We start from the raw sequence: 17,381 nt of genomic DNA, 5'->3' as shown, positions 1-17,381 counted from the left end.
GCTGTCTTTATTGCAGTGGTGCTGCACAGACCTGGATGATCCAGACACGCTAAACATCTGGAGAAGTGTTTAAGGTCTCTGGGCCACATTAATATGATATAGTAATCTCAGACACAAAAAGACAACCTGGAACGCTGCCATTAGCAGGCCACAGGGGGGAGGGTCAACACAAAAAAGATGGTGGTGTGGGGGAGAGGGTGATGCACAACGGGGGGACACAAGGCAACCCCCACTCACCAGAGTCCTCATAATCACACTCTGACCACCAACAGAGGGAGGAAAAGAGAGACGTGTCATGGGTACATCAAAATACAGCCAAGCCTAGGTCCCACAGCTACACAGAGCACTGGACATTAACAATGTAACCAGGATCAGAAGCGTCTGCTCTGCTGTTTCCTCTCTGTAACCCCCCCCCCCCTCCCCCAGTAGCCTCCATTAGCTCTTCACTTTCAATTCTCATCTGTCTCACTCCAGGTAATACTGTTCTTGTCATAGCATTTACATAAAGATCAGGGGACGGGAGGAATGATTCAAAGTTATTGGACTTAATAAAGCCCTTGGCCTCAGAGCCCTGCTCCTTTCTCTCTATCAGCTGTTCTCTCTGTCAACTCTCTGCCCTCCCTCCCTCCCTCCCTCCCTCCCTCCCTCCCTCCCTCCTACCGTCATCAAGTGCATCTGTGGCCTCTGCCTCTCTCCTCCTCCTCACAGCTCTCTGTTTCTCTTCTAGTCTTTGTTTCTCAGAGTTGGCCTCGTCCCATCTCCCCGCCTCCATCAGCCTCTGGTCCGGTCTCAGCCGGCTGTCCGTCAGCCCCACCCCATCCTCCGGCTCATTCAACGTCAGCGCCAGCGCCGAGAAGAAGTACATGTTCTCAGCGTTATCCCTAACAGAGAGAGAGAGAGAGAGAGAGAGCGAGACAAAAGAGAGGAGGTGGGTGGGAGATAGAGGAGAGCGGTTAGGTTGATCTGTGCTCTATAATGTAGTAATCTTTGTTGTGTTGTTGGATTAGATGGTGATCTGTGTTATCTGCTGTAGTGTTTTACTGCGTGAGGCTGGGCAGGCTGGGCAGTGCTTACGGGAGAGGGTATTTCTTCCACAGTAGTTTGGGGGACAGGGTCTGGTAGACGGTCTTCTGCTTGCCCTCGGAGCCACTGCCCCCTTTGCTGCTCTGGACGATCTTGGAGCTCTCGATCTTATCGTCCCACGTGCCAGACAGGATGTAGTGGGCCTGCCCTCCACTGTCTGACACCACCCCTGTCACCTGGACAACACACACACACACACACACACACGAAATGTATAATTCCGTTTGTTGAAATTTATACAATATCCCTCACTATAGTTCATTATCAACAACTATTTTGAAAGAATAGTCCATTCAAAAATGATATATTCACTTGTATTGTCCAGCAGGGGGCAGCACACAACAGTGTGACAGCCGAGCCTATGAGCTCATCATGCCACGGTCAGGTTTCAGCCAGTGCTGATTAGAAGGTTGTGATGGTGGTGACATGTACCTTGCGTGGGACTTCCCTGGAGAAATAGCTGTAGGGGGAGAACTTGAGCTGGCACGTCTCCTTGGTCCTGTGGTTGACTATCTCAATGTCCCCTGACTGCCCCGAGGGAGAGAGAGAGAGAGAGAGAGAGAGAGAGAGAGAGAGAGAGAGAGAGAGAGAGAGAGAAAAGGGAGGATAGAATGGGATGGAAGAGAAAAGAGGCGGGTGAATAGGAGGAGAATTTCTGGTTAGCATCATTAGCAATCAGAAACAACCGATGAGTCATCATCAGAACATTCCACAGCTGTATCAGAACAGTGTCTTTACATTCATCCCCCTCAGGGACGTAATGAGATTCTACTAGGACGCTCTATATAATTGACACTAAGGTGTGCTTTAGGGACTGCTAATGAGAGGGTGTTTGTGAGTGTGCCAAATTCTATCATATGCCCGCTAGAGTTTATTCCCTGACCCCTGTCTTCCTCCTCCTCCTATTCCAGTGAGGGGCTGGTACATAGTAGTACTACAGACAGATGATGTGACAGACCAACAGACAGACAGTTACAGACTGTAACTGAGTCATCACAGAGAGAGGGGAGGGTGTTACTAGAAATGAAAGGCAGAGAAACCATCAGAGACCACAAACAGGCTTATTCGTGTGCTGTGCTGTTCTGTTCTGTTGCCATTGACCTCTGCCTCCACACAACACTCACTCCACCAGCCTGGATTACATTACAAACAGCTACAGGATGAAAATAGGAAACATTAGATGATAGATACCTCTTACACATGGAGGGCTGACATACAGGACACATGGATATTGACTGAATCAGACACACACAGGGTCAGACAATGAGGACACAAGAGGAGCGTAGGAGAGAGACATGGACAGGAACGAACATGGGAGGAGGAGGGAGAAGAGCCATGATGTAGTTAGTAGACCGACCTGGTCAATCCACAGCTTGCCCACGATGATGTTGTGCACGGTGGAGGTTACCTTCCTCCAAACATAATGGTTCCCACTGGAGTGGAACTGCAGGTGAATGGCACCTGGGGAGAGAGGGGAAAGGCCAAAAAAGGAGAGAACATTGAGATATAATCGAGAGATGGAGTGGAGGGGATGAAATGCAGTCAGAGGAAGAGTGACAACACTGTAACAAGGCAACATGTATTGTGGTTGATATTCTGGTTCTTATTTTGAGTAATTTATAAACAAGGTCAGTCCAACCTGCAAAGACCTGGCCTGATAACACAGGGGTGGCTGAGAGAGAGAGGCAGGGACTCTGTCTGTTGACTTACTTTACTTACTTAAATCTCACTAGGATTACAATAAACATACAAGAGGATAATCTGGATAGTTCAAATGGATAACACGGCTTCATGTTACAGGATATGTATCAATCAAATCCATGGGATCTATTCATCTCTCATTTATCAGGGTCTGAGAGACCCATGGGCACAGCCAGAGTTTATGCATCTGTCACAGGGGCCGTTATTCATTTTCACACTGGTCTCCATCTATGGTTTAGTGAGTGAGTGGGAGGGAATGGGAGGACAGAGGTGATGCTGAGGTTGCCTGGGTTTCAAAGGCCTGACCTACAGAGAGATCCCGGTGTTCCCACCTATAAACATATATACAGTGTCCTCTGTAATTATCGGGACAGTAAAGCAACTTTTCTTCTTTTGACTCTATACTCCAAAAGTTTGGGATTTGAAATCATACAAGGACTATGAGGTTAGTGCAGACTGGCAGCTTAAATGTTTGTGTATTCCCATCCATATCGGGTGAATAATGAGGAGTGAGAAAGTTACAGACGCACAAATATCATACCTCTCACCATTACAATAACAGGGGAGATGAGCGTTTTGGGGGGGGTATGATATTTGTGCATCTACCGGTATATATTCCTCGCTCATCATTATTCACGATTCATTCAGGATTATCTGTAATCATGGTAGCATCCTCATTCATGTAGAAGTGTTTAGAAATATATGATATTTTTATTGTAAATAAGTATGACTCCAAAATGACACAATACATTATTTACCATTAATTTCTATTGGGCACAAAATAAATTGAAACATAACCATAAACAGCAAATGCATCCAACAAATGTGCAGAGTCACAAGCTTGATGTAGTCATTGCATGCTATGAATATGGGACCAAATACTTAACTTTTTTCTATTTTAATATTCATACACAGTACCAGTCAAAAGTTTGGACACACCTACTCATTCAAGGGTTTTCTTTATTTTGGAATCATGTAATAACCATTTGTCTGCTTTTCCTTCACTCTGCAGTCCAACTCATCCCAAACCATCTCAATTGGGTTGAGGTCGGGTGATGTGGAGGCCATGTCATCTGATGCAGCACTCCATCACTCTCCTTCTTGGTAAAATAGCCCTTACACAGCCTGGATATCTGTTGGGTCATTGTCCTGTTGAAAAACAAATTATAGTCCCACTAAGCGCAAACCAGATGGGATGGCGTATTGCTGCAGAATGCTGTGGTAGCCATGCTTGTTAAGTGTGCCTTGAATTCTAAATAAATCAATCCCCAACAGTGTCACCAGCAAAGCTTCCCCACACCATCACACCTCCTCCTCCATGCTTCACGGTGGGAACCACACATGCTGAGATCATCCGGTCACCTACTCTCCGTCTCACAAAGACACGGCGGTTGGAACCAAAAATATACAATTTGGACTCATCAGACCAAAGGACAGATTTCCACCGGTCTAATGTCCATTGCTCGTGTTTCTTGGCCCAAGCAAGTCTCTTCTTCTTATTGGTGTCCTTTCATAGTGGTTTCTTTGCAGCAATTCGACCAGGAAGGCCTGATTCATGCAGTCTCCTCTGAACAATTGATGTTGAGATGTGTCTGTTACTTGAACTCTGTGAAGCATTTATTTGGGCTGCAATTTCTGAGGCTGGTAACTCTAATGAACTTATTCTCTGCAGCAGAGGTAACTCTGGGTCTTCCTTTCCTGTGGCGGTCCTCATGAGAGCCAGTTTCATCATAGCGCTTGATGGTTTTTGCAACTGCACTTGAAGAAACTTTCAAAGTTCTTGACATTTTCAGGATTGACTGACCTTCATGTCTTAAAGTAATGATGGACTGTCATTTCTCTTTGCTTATTTGAGCTGTTCTTGCCATAATATGGACTTGGTCTTCTACCAAATAGGGCTCTCTTCTGTATACCACCCCTACCTTGTCACAACATAATTGATTGGCTCAAACGTATTAAGGAAAGAAATTCCACAAATGAACTTTTAACAAGACACACCTGTTAATTGAAATGCATTTCAGGTGACTACCTCATGAAGCTGGTTGAGAGAATGCCAAGAGTGTGCAAAGCTGTCATCAAGGCAAAGGGTGGCTACTTTGAAGAATCTCAAATATAAAATATATTTTGATTTGTTTAACACTTTTTTGGTTACTACATGATTCCATATGTGTTATTTCATAGTTTTGATGTCTTCACTATTATTCTACAATGTAGAAAATAGAAAAAATAAAGAAAAACCCTGGGATGAGTAGGTGTGTCCAAACTTTTGACTGGTACTGTAAGTGAATTTGTCCCAATACTTTTGCCCCCCTAAAATGGGGGGACTACATACAAAAAGTGCTGTCATTTCTAAACGGTTCACCCGATGTGGATAAAAAGTCTGCAATTTAACCTCACAGTCATTGTTTGATGTCAAATCCAAACTTTTGGAGTATAGAGCCAAAAGAAGAAGACATGCTTCACTGTCCCTATAATTGGAGGCCACTGTACACAGTCATGAGACCTTTATTTGCATAGAGTGTGTGTTGACAGTGCTCAGTACATGCTGAATATACAGCAACTCACCCAGAGGCATTATGGAGAGGTATTTGCCACGAAACTTGCTGGCTATGGTGATTTCCTGCCAGAGGGTCCAGCCTCGCTGAGAAATCACATGGTGAGATGCTGCTGGGGGGTGATGGCTCACCTACGGGGGGGGGGGGGGGGGGGGGGTATTTACACACTCAAGGGAAGATCACTGCTCTAGCTTATAGTATGTCAATGACTGGTACTTTTTGTGTATCATCATGGCTTGTATGTTTTGTAGAGGCACTTAATGGTAGTGCATGGAGTACATGGAGTATTTTCCTGTGTGTGTGTGTGTGTGTGTGTGTGTGATTGTCTCAGCGTAATATTGTAATTTATCTCTGTCTCTGTGTGTACCTGCTCACACAGCGAGCGGTAGCCGAAGTCCTCCAGACGGTCTAGCTCGTAGGTCTCCCCCAGCAGGGGGTTGAAGGGCTTGGCCGTGCGGTGGACGGTGGTGGAGTAGGAGGACACAGAGAAGGCTGCCACCAGACACAGCTGCTCCAGGGAGCTCTCGCAGCGCGCCGCCTTGTCCAGCAGCTCATGGTACTCCAGGTCCTCTGTCAGCCGCTGCAGCATGGACAGAGGCTCGTTGAAGTTCACCTGTAGACAGACAGGCGGACAGAGAGAAAGACAGACAGACGGCAGTGGTTACAAGAGTTTTGTCATTGACTAGCACATTTCGGATGAGTCCCAAATAGCAGCCAGTTGGGATGCCTGCTCTCCCCACCTCTCATGCACTCACACCCAGGCTCATTCTACTACATGGACACGAGCATGACACACACTCACAGGCATGGGGATCTTGGAGAGCTCCTTGCCGATGCAGTTCTTCATGATGCTCCACAGGTTGAGGGAGTAATTGGGTTTGTCTGGGATGTGGCTCCTCCTCCTTCTGAGGGGCTGCATTTCCTTCCCTGAATCATTACAGCTAGGATACACCTGAGAGAGAGAGAGAGAGAGAGAGAGAGAGAGAGAAAGAGACAGATGGGGAGGGAGAGAGAGAGAGAGAGAGAGATGGGGAGGGAGAGATAGAGAGAGGGGGAAGGAGTGAGAGAGAGAGAAACGTCTGTCACTGTCAGTGTAGATGTCACGTTGGTATATATGATTCGGGAGACAGGCGCAGGAATGTGTAATAGTTTTTTTATTATACCCCAAATTACGGCGTGCCGTGAAAGGACATGAAGACCAAACAAACACTATACAAAAACACAGGGTTGAAACCCAAACAAAAGAGCAAGGAGTACCTCGAACCTCGAACCTCGCGCACAATGATTAACACACGGGACGACACCTGTAATCATCTGCACAATCCACAAGGGCACGAAAGCCCAAAACACACAGCACAGGTACTCACACGCACCAACGGACATTGTAACAATAATGGACAGCCCAATGGAAATCAAAGGGCACACTTATACAAGTGCTAATCAGTGGGAATAGGGGACAGGTGTGCATAATGAACGTTCCGGAGGGATCCGTGACAGTAGATCTCTAACTTTGTAGATCTTAGCTTGTCAGGGACTCAGTGAGTCCCCATCTGGAAGTAGAGTGACAGAAAGAGAGAAAGAGAGGGAGGAAGAGACGGAATAAAAGAGGAGAATGAGAGAGACAGAATTGGGAAAACAGATGTCTGACTGATAATTAAGATCCAGAGAAATGATGGCGAGAGAGAGAGAGCTTGTGAGTGTATGTGTGTGTGTGAGAGAGTGAGTGAGTGAGTGAGTGAGTGATAGATTATGAGCAGATCGCTCAGCTCCTCAATGTGCTCCTGCAGCGTTAATATATATGACTGTACACTCTGTGTGTGTGTGTGTGTGTGTGTGTGTGTGTGTGTGTGTGTGTGTGTGTGTGTGTGTGTGTTTGAGAATGCAACAAAACATGCCCAAGTTTGTGATGTGATATGCTATTTTCCTTAACAGGATGCTAGAAAACAGCAATTGGAGACAGATAAAAAATAACTCAAAGAGCTTCACACACAGTGACAAAGGTGAATAGTATAAAGCCTAGATGTGGACATGCATGTGGATTATTACTGAGAACTGTTTGGAGGAAAGAGACACTTACATTTTCCTGGTTCCAGTCATTGGTCTGGCCTCCACTCGCTCCACTCAGGTTACTCTGAGAATGCCTAGAAGAGGGAGAAACGGCATCTTAACAATAACACACACAGAGACACACACACACACACCGAAACACACACAAAATAACGGAAACAGACGGGCGCAGGCAGCTAGACATAGATGGATGGCTCTATTCAGCACATGGCTGTGTGTAACATCGGATGTGTCTCTGAGCTGTTGTGTTAGAGGAGGATAGATGTGTCTGAGTTGTTGTGTTAGAGGAGGATAGATGTGTCTCTGAGCTGTTGTGTTAGAGGAGGATAGATGTGTTTCTGAGTTGTTGTGTTAGAGGAGGATAGATGTGTCTCTGAGCTGTTGTGTTAGAGGAGGATAGATGTGTCTGAGTTGTTGTGTTAGAGGAGGATAGATGTGTCTGAGTTGTTGTGTTAGAGGTGGATAGATGTGTCTGAGCTGTTGTGTTAGAGGTGGATAGATGTGTCTGAGCTGTTGTGTTAGAGGTGGATAGATGTGTCTGAGTTGTTGTGTTAGAGGAGGATAGATGTGTCTGAGCTGTTGTGTTAGAGGTGGATAGATGTGTCTCTGAGCTGTTGTGTTAGAGGAGGATAGATGTGTCTGAGCTGTTGTGTTAGAGGAGGATAGATGTGTCTCTGAGCTGTTGTGTTAGAGGAGGATAGATGTGTCTCTGAGCTGTTGTGTTAGAGGAGGATAGATGTGTCTCTGAGCTGTTGTGTTAGAGGAGGATAGATGTGTCTCTGAGTTGTTGTGTTAGAGGAGGATAGATGTCTCTGAGCTGTTGTGTTAGAGGTGGATAGATGTGTCTCTGAGCTGTTGTGTTAGAGGAGGATAGATGTGTCTCTGAGCTGTTGTGTTAGAGGTGGATAGATGTGTCTCTGAGCTGTTGTGTTAGAGGAGGATAGATGTGTCTCTGAGCTGTTGTGTTAGAGGAGGATAGATGTGTCTGAGCTGTTGTGTTAGAGGAGGATAGATGTGTCTCTGAGCTGTTGTGTTAGAGGAGGATAGATGTGTCTGAGCTGTTGTGTTAGAGGAGGATAGATGTGTCTGAGCTGTTGTGTTAGAGGAGGATAGATGTGTCCGAGTTGTTGTGTTAGAGGAGGATAGATGTGTCTGAGCTGTTGTGTTAGAGGTGGATAGATGTGTTTCTGAGCTGTTGTGTTAGAGGTGGATAGATGTGTCTCTGAGCTGTTGTGTTAGAGGAGGATAGATGTGTCTGAGCTGTTGTGTTAGAGGAGGATAGATGTGTCTGAGCTGTTGTGTTAGAGGTGGATAGATGTGTCTCTGAGCTGTTGTGTTAGAGGAGGATAGATGTGTCTGAGCTGTTGTGTTAGAGGAGGATAGATGTGTCTGAGCTGTTGTGTTAGAGGAGGATAGATGTGTCTGAGCTGTTGTGTTAGAGGTGGATAGATGTGTCTGAGTTGTTGTGTTAGAGGTGGATAGATGTGTCTGAGTTGTTGTGTTAGAGGTGGATAGATGTGTCTGAGCTGTTGTGTTAGAGGAGGATAGATGTGTCTGAGTTGTTGTGTTAGAGGAGGATAGATGTGTCTGAGTTGTTGTGTTAGAGGAGGATAGATGTGTTTCTGAGTTGTTGTGTTAGAGGAGGATAGATGTGTCTGAGCTGTTGTGTTAGAGGAGGATAGATGTGTCTCTGAGCTGTTGTGTTAGAGGAGGATAGATGTGTCTGAGCTGTTGTGTTAGAGGAGGATAGATGTGTCTGAGCTGTTGTGTTAGAGGAGGATAGATGTGTCTGAGCTGTTGTGTTAGAGGAGGATAGATGTGTTTCTGAGCTGTTGTGTTAGAGGAGGATAGATGTGTCTGAACTGTTGTGTTAGAGGTGGATAGATGTGTCTCTGAGCTGTTGTGTTAGAGGAGGATAGATGTGTCTGAGCTGTTGTGTTAGAGGAGGATAGATGTGTCCGAGTTGTTGTGTTAGAGGAGGATAGATGTGTCTGAGCTGTTGTGTTAGAGGAGGATAGATGTGTCTGAGCTGTTGTGTTAGAGGTGGATAGATGTGTCTCTGAGCTGTTGTGTTAGAGGAGGATAGATGTGTCTGAGCTGTTGTGTTAGAGGTGGATAGATGTGTCTGAGCTGTTGTGTTAGAGGAGGATAGATGTGTCTCTGAGCTGTTGTGTTAGAGGAGGATAGATGTGTCTGAGCTGTTGTGTTAGAGGAGGATAGATGTGTCTGAGTTGTTGTGTTAGAGGAGGATAGATGTGTCTGAGCTGTTGTGTTAGAGGAGGATAGATGTGTCTGAGCTGTTGTGTTAGAGGTGGATAGATGTGTCTGAGCTGTTGTGTTAGAGGAGGATAGATGTGTCTGAGTTGTTGTGTTAGAGGAGGATAGATGTGTCTGAGCTGTTGTGTTAGAGGTGGATAGATGTGTCTCTGAGCTGTTGTGTTAGAGGAGGATAGATGTGTCTGAGCTGTTGTGTTAGAGGAGGATAGATGTGTCTCTGAGCTGTTGTGTTAGAGGAGGATAGATGTGTCTGAGCTGTTGTGTTAGAGGAGGATAGATGTGTCTGAGCTGTTGTGTTAGAGGAGGATAGATGTGTCTGAGCTGTTGTGTTAGAGGTGGATAGATGTGTCTCTGAGCTGTTGTGTTAGAGGAGGATAGATGTGTCTGAGCTGTTGTGTTAGAGGAGGATAGATGTGTCTCTGAGCTGTTGTGTTAGAGGAGGATAGATGTGTCTGAGTTGTTGTGTTAGAGGAGGATAGATGTGTCTGAGCTGTTGTGTTAGAGGTGGATAGATGTGTCTGAGCTGTTGTGTTAGAGGAGGATAGATGTGTCTGAGCTGTTGTGTTAGAGGAGGATAGATGTGTCTGAGCTGTTGTGTTAGAGGAGGATAGATGTGTTTCTGAGCTGTTGTGTTAGAGGAGGATAGATGTGTTCTGAGCTGTTGTGTTAGAGGAGGATAGATGTGTCTCTGAGCTGTTGTGTTAGAGGAGGATAGATGTGTCTCTGAGCTGTTGTGTTAGAGGAGGATAGATGTGTCTCTGAGCTGTTGTGTTAGAGGAGGATAGATGTGTCTCTGAGCTGTTGTGTTAGAGGAGGATAGATGTGTCTCTGAGCTGTTGTGTTAGAGGAGGATAGATGTGTCTCTGAGCTGTTGTGTTAGAGGAGGATAGATGTGTCTCTGAGCTGTTGTGTTAGAGGAGGATAGATGTGTCTCTGAGCTGTTGTGTTAGAGGAGGATAGATGTGTCTCTGAGCTGTTGTGTTAGAGGAGGATAGATGTGTCTCTGAGCTGTTGTGTTAGAGGAGGATAGATGTGTCTGAGCTGTTGTGTTAGAGGAGGATAGATGTGTCTGAGCTGTTGTGTTAGAGGAGGATAGATGTGTCTGAGCTGTTGTGTTAGAGGAGGATAGATGTGTCTGAGCTGTTGTGTTAGAGGAGGATAGATGTGTCTGAGCTGTTGTGTTAGAGGAGGATAGATGTGTCTGAGCTGTTGTGTTAGAGGAGGATAGATGTGTCTGAGCTGTTGTGTTAGAGGAGGATAGATGTGTCTGAGTTGTTGTGTTAGAGGAGGATAGATGTGTTTCTGAGTTGTTGTGTTAGAGGAGGATAGATGTGTCTGAGCTGTTGTGTTAGAGGAGGATAGATGTGTCTCTGAGCTGTTGTGTTAGAGGAGGATAGATGTGTCTGAGCTGTTGTGTTAGAGGTGGATAGATGTGTCTCTGAGCTGTTGTGTTAGAGGAGGATAGATGTGTCTGAGCTGTTGTGTTAGAGGAGGATAGATGTGTCTGAGCTGTTGTGTTAGAGGAGGATAGATGTGTCTGAGTTGTTGTGTTAGAGGAGGATAGATGTGTTTCTGAGCTGTTGTGTTAGAGGAGGATAGATGTGTCTGAGCTGTTGTGTTAGAGGAGGATAGATGTGTCTGAGTTGTTTTGTTAGAGGAGGATAGATGTGTCTGAGTTGTTGTGTTAGAGGAGGATAGATGTGTCTGAGCTGTTGTGTTAGAGGAGGATAGATGTGTCTTAGCTGTTGTGTTAGAGGAGGATAGATGTGTTTCTGAGCTGTTGTGTTAGAGGAGGATAGATGTGTCTGAGTTGTTGTGTTAGAGGTGGATAGATGTGTCTCTGAGCTGTTGTGTTAGAGGAGGATAGATGTGTCTCTGAGCTGTTGTGTTAGAGGAGGATAGATGTGTCTCTGAGCTGTTGTGTTAGAGGAGGATAGATGTGTCTCGAGCTGTTGTGTTAGAGGAGGATAGATGTGTCTGAGCTGTTGTGTTAGAGGAGGATAGATGTGTCTGAGTTGTTGTGTTAGAGGAGGATAGATGTGTCTGAGCTGTTGTGTTAGAGGAGGATAGATGTGTCTCTGAGCTGTTGTGTTAGAGGAGGATAGATGTGTTTCTGAGTTGTTGTGTTAGAGGAGGATAGATGTGTCTGAGCTGTTGTGTTAGAGGAGGATAGATGTGTCTCTGAGCTGTTGTGTTAGAGGAGGATAGATGTGTCTGAGCTGTTGTGTTAGAGGAGGATAGATGTGTTCTGAGCTGTTGTGTTAGAGGAGGATAGATGTGTCTGAGCTGTTGTGTTAGAGGTGGATAGATGTGTCTCTGAGCTGTTGTGTTAGAGGAGGATAGATGTGTCTGAGCTGTTGTGTTAGAGGAGGATAGATGTGTCTGAGCTGTTGTGTTAGAGGAGGATAGATGTGTCTGAGCTGTTGTGTTAGAGGAGGATAGATGTGTCTGAGCTGTTGTGTTAGAGGAGGATAGATGTGTCTGAGTTGTTGTGTTAGAGGAGGATAGATGTGTCTGAGTTGTTGTGTTAGAGGAGGATAGATGTGTTCTGAGTTGTTGTGTTAGAGGAGGATAGATGTGTCTGAGCTGTTGTGTTAGAGGAGGATAGATGTGTCTCTGAGCTGTTGTGTTAGAGGAGGATAGATGTGTCTGAGCTGTTGTGTTAGAGGAGGATAGATGTGTCTCTGAGCTGTTGTGTTAGAGGAGGATAGATGTGTCTGAGCTGTTGTGTTAGAGGAGGATAGATGTGTCTCTGAGCTGTTGTGTTAGAGGAGGATAGATGTGTCTGAGCTGTTGTGTTAGAGGAGGATAGATGTGTCTGAGCTGTTGTGTTAGAGGAGGATAGATGTGTCTGAGCTGTTGTGTTAGAGGAGGATAGATGTGTCTGAGCTGTTGTGTTAGAGGAGGATAGATGTGTCTGAGCTGTTGTGTTAGAGGAGGATAGATGTGTCTCTGAGCTGTTGTGTTAGAGGAGGATAGATGTGTCTCTGAGCTGTTGTGTTAGAGGAGGATAGATGTGTCTGAGCTGTTGTGTTAGAGGAGGATAGATGTGTCTGAGCTGTTGTGTTAGAGGAGGATAGATGTGTCTGAGCTGTTGTGTTAGAGGAGGATAGATGTGTCTCTGAGCTGTTGTGTTAGAGGAGGATAGATGTGTCTGAGCTGTTGTGTTAGAGGAGGATAGATGTGTCTGAGTTGTTGTGTTAGAGGAGGATAGATGTGTCTGAGCTGTTGTGTTAGAGGAGGATAGATGTGTCTGAGCTGTTGTGTTAGAGGAGGATAGATGTGTCTGAGTTGTTGTGTTAGAGGAGGATAGATGTGTCTGAGCTGTTGTGTTAGAGGAGGATAGATGTGTCTGAGCTGTTGTGTTAGAGGAGGATAGATGTGTTTCTGAGCTGTTGTGTTAGAGGAGGATAGATGTGTCTGAGCTGTTGTGTTAGAGGTGGATAGATGTGTCTCTGAGCTGTTGTGTTAGAGGAGGATAGATGTGTCTCTGAGCTGTTGTGTTAGAGGAGGATAGATGTGTCTCTGAGCTGTTGTGTTAGAGGAGGATAGATGTGTCTCTGAGCTGTTGTGTTAGAGGAGGATAGATGTGTCTGAGCTGTTGTGTTAGAGGAGGATAGATGTGCTCTGAGCTGTTGTGTTAGAGGAGGATAGATGTGTCTCTGAGCTGTTGTGTTAGAGGAGGATAGATGTGTCTCTGAGCTGTTGTGTTAGAGGAGGATAGATGTGTTCTGAGCTGTTGTGTTAGAGGAGGATAGATGTGTCTCTGAGCTGTTGTGTTAGAGGAGGATAGATGTGTCTGAGCTGTTGTGTTAGAGGAGGATAGATGTGTCTCTGAGCTGTTGTGTTAGAGGAGGATAGATGTGTCTCTGAGCTGTTGTGTTAGAGGAGGATAGATGTGTCTGAGTTGTTGTGTTAGAGGAGGATAGATGTGTTCTGAGTTGTTGTGTTAGAGGAGGATAGATGTGTTCTGAGCTGTTGTGTTAGAGGAGGATAGATGTGTCTGAGCTGTTGTGTTAGAGGAGGATAGATGTGTTTCTGAGCTGTTGTGTTAGAGGAGGATAGATGTGTCTGAGCTGTTGTGTTAGAGGTGGATAGATGTGTCTCTGAGCTGTTGTGTTAGAGGAGGATAGATGTGTCTGAGCTGTTGTGTTAGAGGAGGATAGATGTGTCTGAGCTGTTGTGTTAGAGGTGGATAGATGTGTCTCTGAGCTGTTGTGTTAGAGGAGGATAGATGTGTCTGAGCTGTTGTGTTAGAGGAGGATAGATGTGTCCGAGTTGTTGTGTTAGAGGAGGATAGATGTGTCTGAGCTGTTGTGTTAGAGGAGGATAGATGTGTCTGAGCTGTTGTGTTAGAGGAGGATAGATGTGTCTCTGAGCTGTTGTGTTAGAGGAGGATAGATGTGTCTGAGCTGTTGTGTTAGAGGAGGATAGATGTGTCTGAGTTGTTTTGTTAGAGGAGGATAGATGTGTCTGAGTTGTTGTGTTAGAGGAGGATAGATGTGTCTGAGCTGTTGTGTTAGAGGTGGATAGATGTGTCTCTGAGCTGTTGTGTTAGAGGAGGATAGATGTGTCTGAGCTGTTGTGTTAGAGGAGGATAGATGTGTCTGAGCTGTTGTGTTAGAGGAGGATAGATGTGTCTGAGCTGTTGTGTTAGAGGAGGATAGATGTGTCTGAGCTGTTGTGTTAGAGGTGGATAGATGTGTCTCTGAGCTGTTGTGTTAGAGGAGGATAGATGTGTCTGAGCTGTTGTGTTAGAGGAGGATAGATGTGTCTGAGCTGTTGTGTTAGAGGAGGATAGATGTGTCTGAGCTGTTGTGTTAGAGGAGGATAGATGTGTCTGAGCTGTTGTGTTAGAGGTGGATAGATGTGTCTGAGTTGTTGTGTTAGAGGTGGATAGATGTGTCTGAGCTGTTGTGTTAGAGGAGGATAGATGTGTCTGAGCTGTTGTGTTAGAGGTGGATAGATGTGTCTCTGAGCTGTTGTGTTAGAGGAGGATAGATGTGTCTGAGCTGTTGTGTTAGAGGAGGATAGATGTGTCTGAGTTGTTGTGTTAGAGGAGGATAGATGTGTCTGAGTTGTTGTGTTAGAGGAGGATAGATGTGTCTGAGCTGTTGTGTTAGAGGAGGATAGATGTGTCTGAGCTGTTGTGTTAGAGGAGGATAGATGTGTCTGAGCTGTTGTGTTAGAGGAGGATAGATGTGTCTGAGTTGTTGTGTTAGAGGAGGATAGATGTGTCTGAGCTGTTGTGTTAGAGGTGGATAGATGTGTCTCTGAGCTGTTGTGTTAGAGGAGGATAGATGTGTCTGAGCTGTTGTGTTAGAGGAGGATAGATGTGTCTGAGTTGTTGTGTTAGAGGAGGATAGATGTGTCTGAGCTGTTGTGTTAGAGGAGGATAGATGTGTCTGAGCTGTTGTGTTAGAGGTGGATAGATGTGTCTCTGAGCTGTTGTGTTAGAGGAGGATAGATGTGTCTGAGCTGTTGTGTTAGAGGAGGATAGATGTGTCTGAGTTGTTGTGTTAGAGGAGGATAGATGTGTCTGAGCTGTTGTGTTAGAGGTGGATAGATGTGTCTCTGAGCTGTTGTGTTAGAGGAGGATAGATGTGTCTGAGCTGTTGTGTTAGAGGAGGATAGATGTGTCTGAGCTGTTGTGTTAGAGGAGGATAGATGTGTCTGAGTTGTTGTGTTAGAGGAGGATAGATGTGTCTGAGCTGTTGTGTTAGAGGAGGATAGATGTGTCTGAGCTGTTGTGTTAGAGGTGGATAGATGTGTCTCTGAGCTGTTGTGTTAGAGGAGGATAGATGTGTCTGAGCTGTTGTGTTAGAGGAGGATAGATGTGTCTGAGTTGTTGTGTTAGAGGAGGATAGATGTGTCTGAGCTGTTGTGTTAGAGGTGGATAGATGTGTCTCTGAGCTGTTGTGTTAGAGGAGGATAGATGTGTCTGAGCTGTTGTGTTAGAGGAGGATAGATGTGTCTGAGTTGTTTTGTTAGAGGAGGATAGATGTGTCTGAGCTGTTGTGTTAGAGGTGGATAGATGTGTCTCTGAGCTGTTGTGTTAGAGGAGGATAGATGTGTCTGAGCTGTTGTGTTAGAGGAGGATAGATGTGTCTGAGCTGTTGTGTTAGAGGAGGATAGATGTGTCTGAGCTGTTGTGTTAGAGGTGGATAGATGTGTCTCTGAGCTGTTGTGTTAGAGGAGGATAGATGTGTCTGAGCTGTTGTGTTAGAGGAGGATAGATGTGTCTGAGTTGTTTTGTTAGAGGAGGATAGATGTGTCTGAGTTGTTGTGTTAGAGGAGGATAGATGTGTCTCTGAGCTGTTGTGTTAGAGGAGGATAGATGTGTCTGAGTTGTTGTGTTAGAGGAGGATAGATGTGTCTGAGCTGTTGTGTTAGAGGTGGATAGATGTGTCTCTGAGCTGTTGTGTTAGAGGAGGATAGATGTGTCTGAGCTGTTGTGTTAGAGGAGGATAGATGTGTCTGAGCTGTTGTGTTAGAGGAGGATAGATGTGTCTGAGCTGTTGTGTTAGAGGAGGATAGATGTGTCTGAGCTGTTGTGTTAGAGGAGGATAGATGTGTCTGAGTTGTTGTGTTAGAGGTGGATAGATGTGTCTGAGCTGTTGTGTTAGAGGAGGATAGATGTGTCTGAGCTGTTGTGTTAGAGGAGGATAGATGTGTCTGAGCTGTTGTGTTAGAGGAGGATAGATGTGTCTGAGCTGTTGTGTTAGAGGAGGATAGATGTGTCTGAGCTGTTGTGTTAGAGGTGGATAGATGTGTCTCTGAGCTGTTGTGTTAGAGGAGGATAGATGTGTCTCTGAGCTGTTGTGTTAGAGGAGGATAGATGTGTCTCTGAGCTGTTGTGTTAGAGGAGGATAGATGTGTCTCTGAGCTGTTGTGTTAGAGGAGGATAGATGTGTCTCTGAGCTGTTGTGTTAGAGGAGGATAGATGTGTCTCTGAGCTGTTGTGTTAGAGGAGGATAGATGTGTCTCTGAGCTGTTGTGTTAGAGGAGGATAGATGTGTCTCTGAGCTGTTGTGTTAGAGGAGGATAGATGTGTTCTGAGCTGTTGTGTTAGAGGAGGATAGATGTGTCTCTGAGCTGTTGTGTTAGAGGAGGATAGATGTGTCTGAGCTGTTGTGTTAGAGGAGGATAGATGTGTTTCTGAGTTGTTGTGTTAGAGGAGGATAGATGTGTTCTGAGCTGTTGTGTTAGAGGAGGATAGATGTGTCTCTGAGCTGTTGTGTTAGAGGAGGATAGATGTGTTTCTGAGTTGTTGTGTTAGAGGAGGATAGATGTGTCTGAGCTGTTGTGTTAGAGGAGGATAGATGTGTTCTGAGTTGTTGTGTTAGAGGAGGATAGATGTGTCTGAGCTGTTGTGTTAGAGGAGGATAGATGTGTTTCTGAGTTGTTGTGTTAGAGGAGGATAGATGTGTTTCTGAGCTGTTGTGTTAGAGGAGGATAGATGTGTCTGAGCTGTTGTGTTAGAGGTGGATAGATGTGTCTCTGAGCTGTTGTGTTAGAGGAGGATAGATGTGTCTGAGCTGTTGTGTTAGAGGAGGATAGATGTGTCTGAGTTGTTGTGTTAGAGGAGGATAGATGTGTCTGAGCTGTTGTGTTAGAGGAGGATAGATGTGTCTGAGCTGTTGTGTTAGAGGAGGATAGATGTGTCTGAGCTGTTGTGTTAGAGGAGGATAGATGTGT

The 17,381-nt window shown here is 45.4% G+C and overlaps 1 protein-coding gene across 2 annotated transcripts in view; it reads right to left on the bottom strand.

Moving 5' to 3' along the window:
- LOC106585250 (oxysterol-binding protein 2) overlaps positions 1-17,381 on the bottom strand; it is a 160,406-nt gene that overhangs the window by 4,463 nt on the left and 138,562 nt on the right. For both annotated transcript variants that reach the window (XM_045706695.2, XM_045706696.2), the window contains 8 exons: positions 7,417-7,480; positions 6,142-6,291; positions 5,707-5,952; positions 5,350-5,470; positions 2,441-2,544; positions 1,516-1,611; positions 1,075-1,259; positions 661-881 (listed from right to left, as the gene is read on the bottom strand). In XM_045706695.2, the coding sequence (XP_045562651.2) occupies positions 661-881; positions 1,075-1,259; positions 1,516-1,611; positions 2,441-2,544; positions 5,350-5,470; positions 5,707-5,952; positions 6,142-6,291; positions 7,417-7,480 (1,187 nt within the window). The remainder of the gene's footprint in view (positions 1-660; positions 882-1,074; positions 1,260-1,515; positions 1,612-2,440; positions 2,545-5,349; positions 5,471-5,706; positions 5,953-6,141; positions 6,292-7,416; positions 7,481-17,381) is intronic.

This window comes from Salmo salar, chromosome 24, assembly GCF_965601325.2.
Source record: "Salmo salar chromosome 24, fSalSal1, whole genome shotgun sequence".
Classification (NCBI taxonomy): Eukaryota; Metazoa; Chordata; class Actinopteri; order Salmoniformes; family Salmonidae; genus Salmo; species Salmo salar.
The sequence above is the reverse complement of the archived record's forward strand: the minus strand, read 5'-3'. Positions and strand labels throughout refer to the sequence as shown.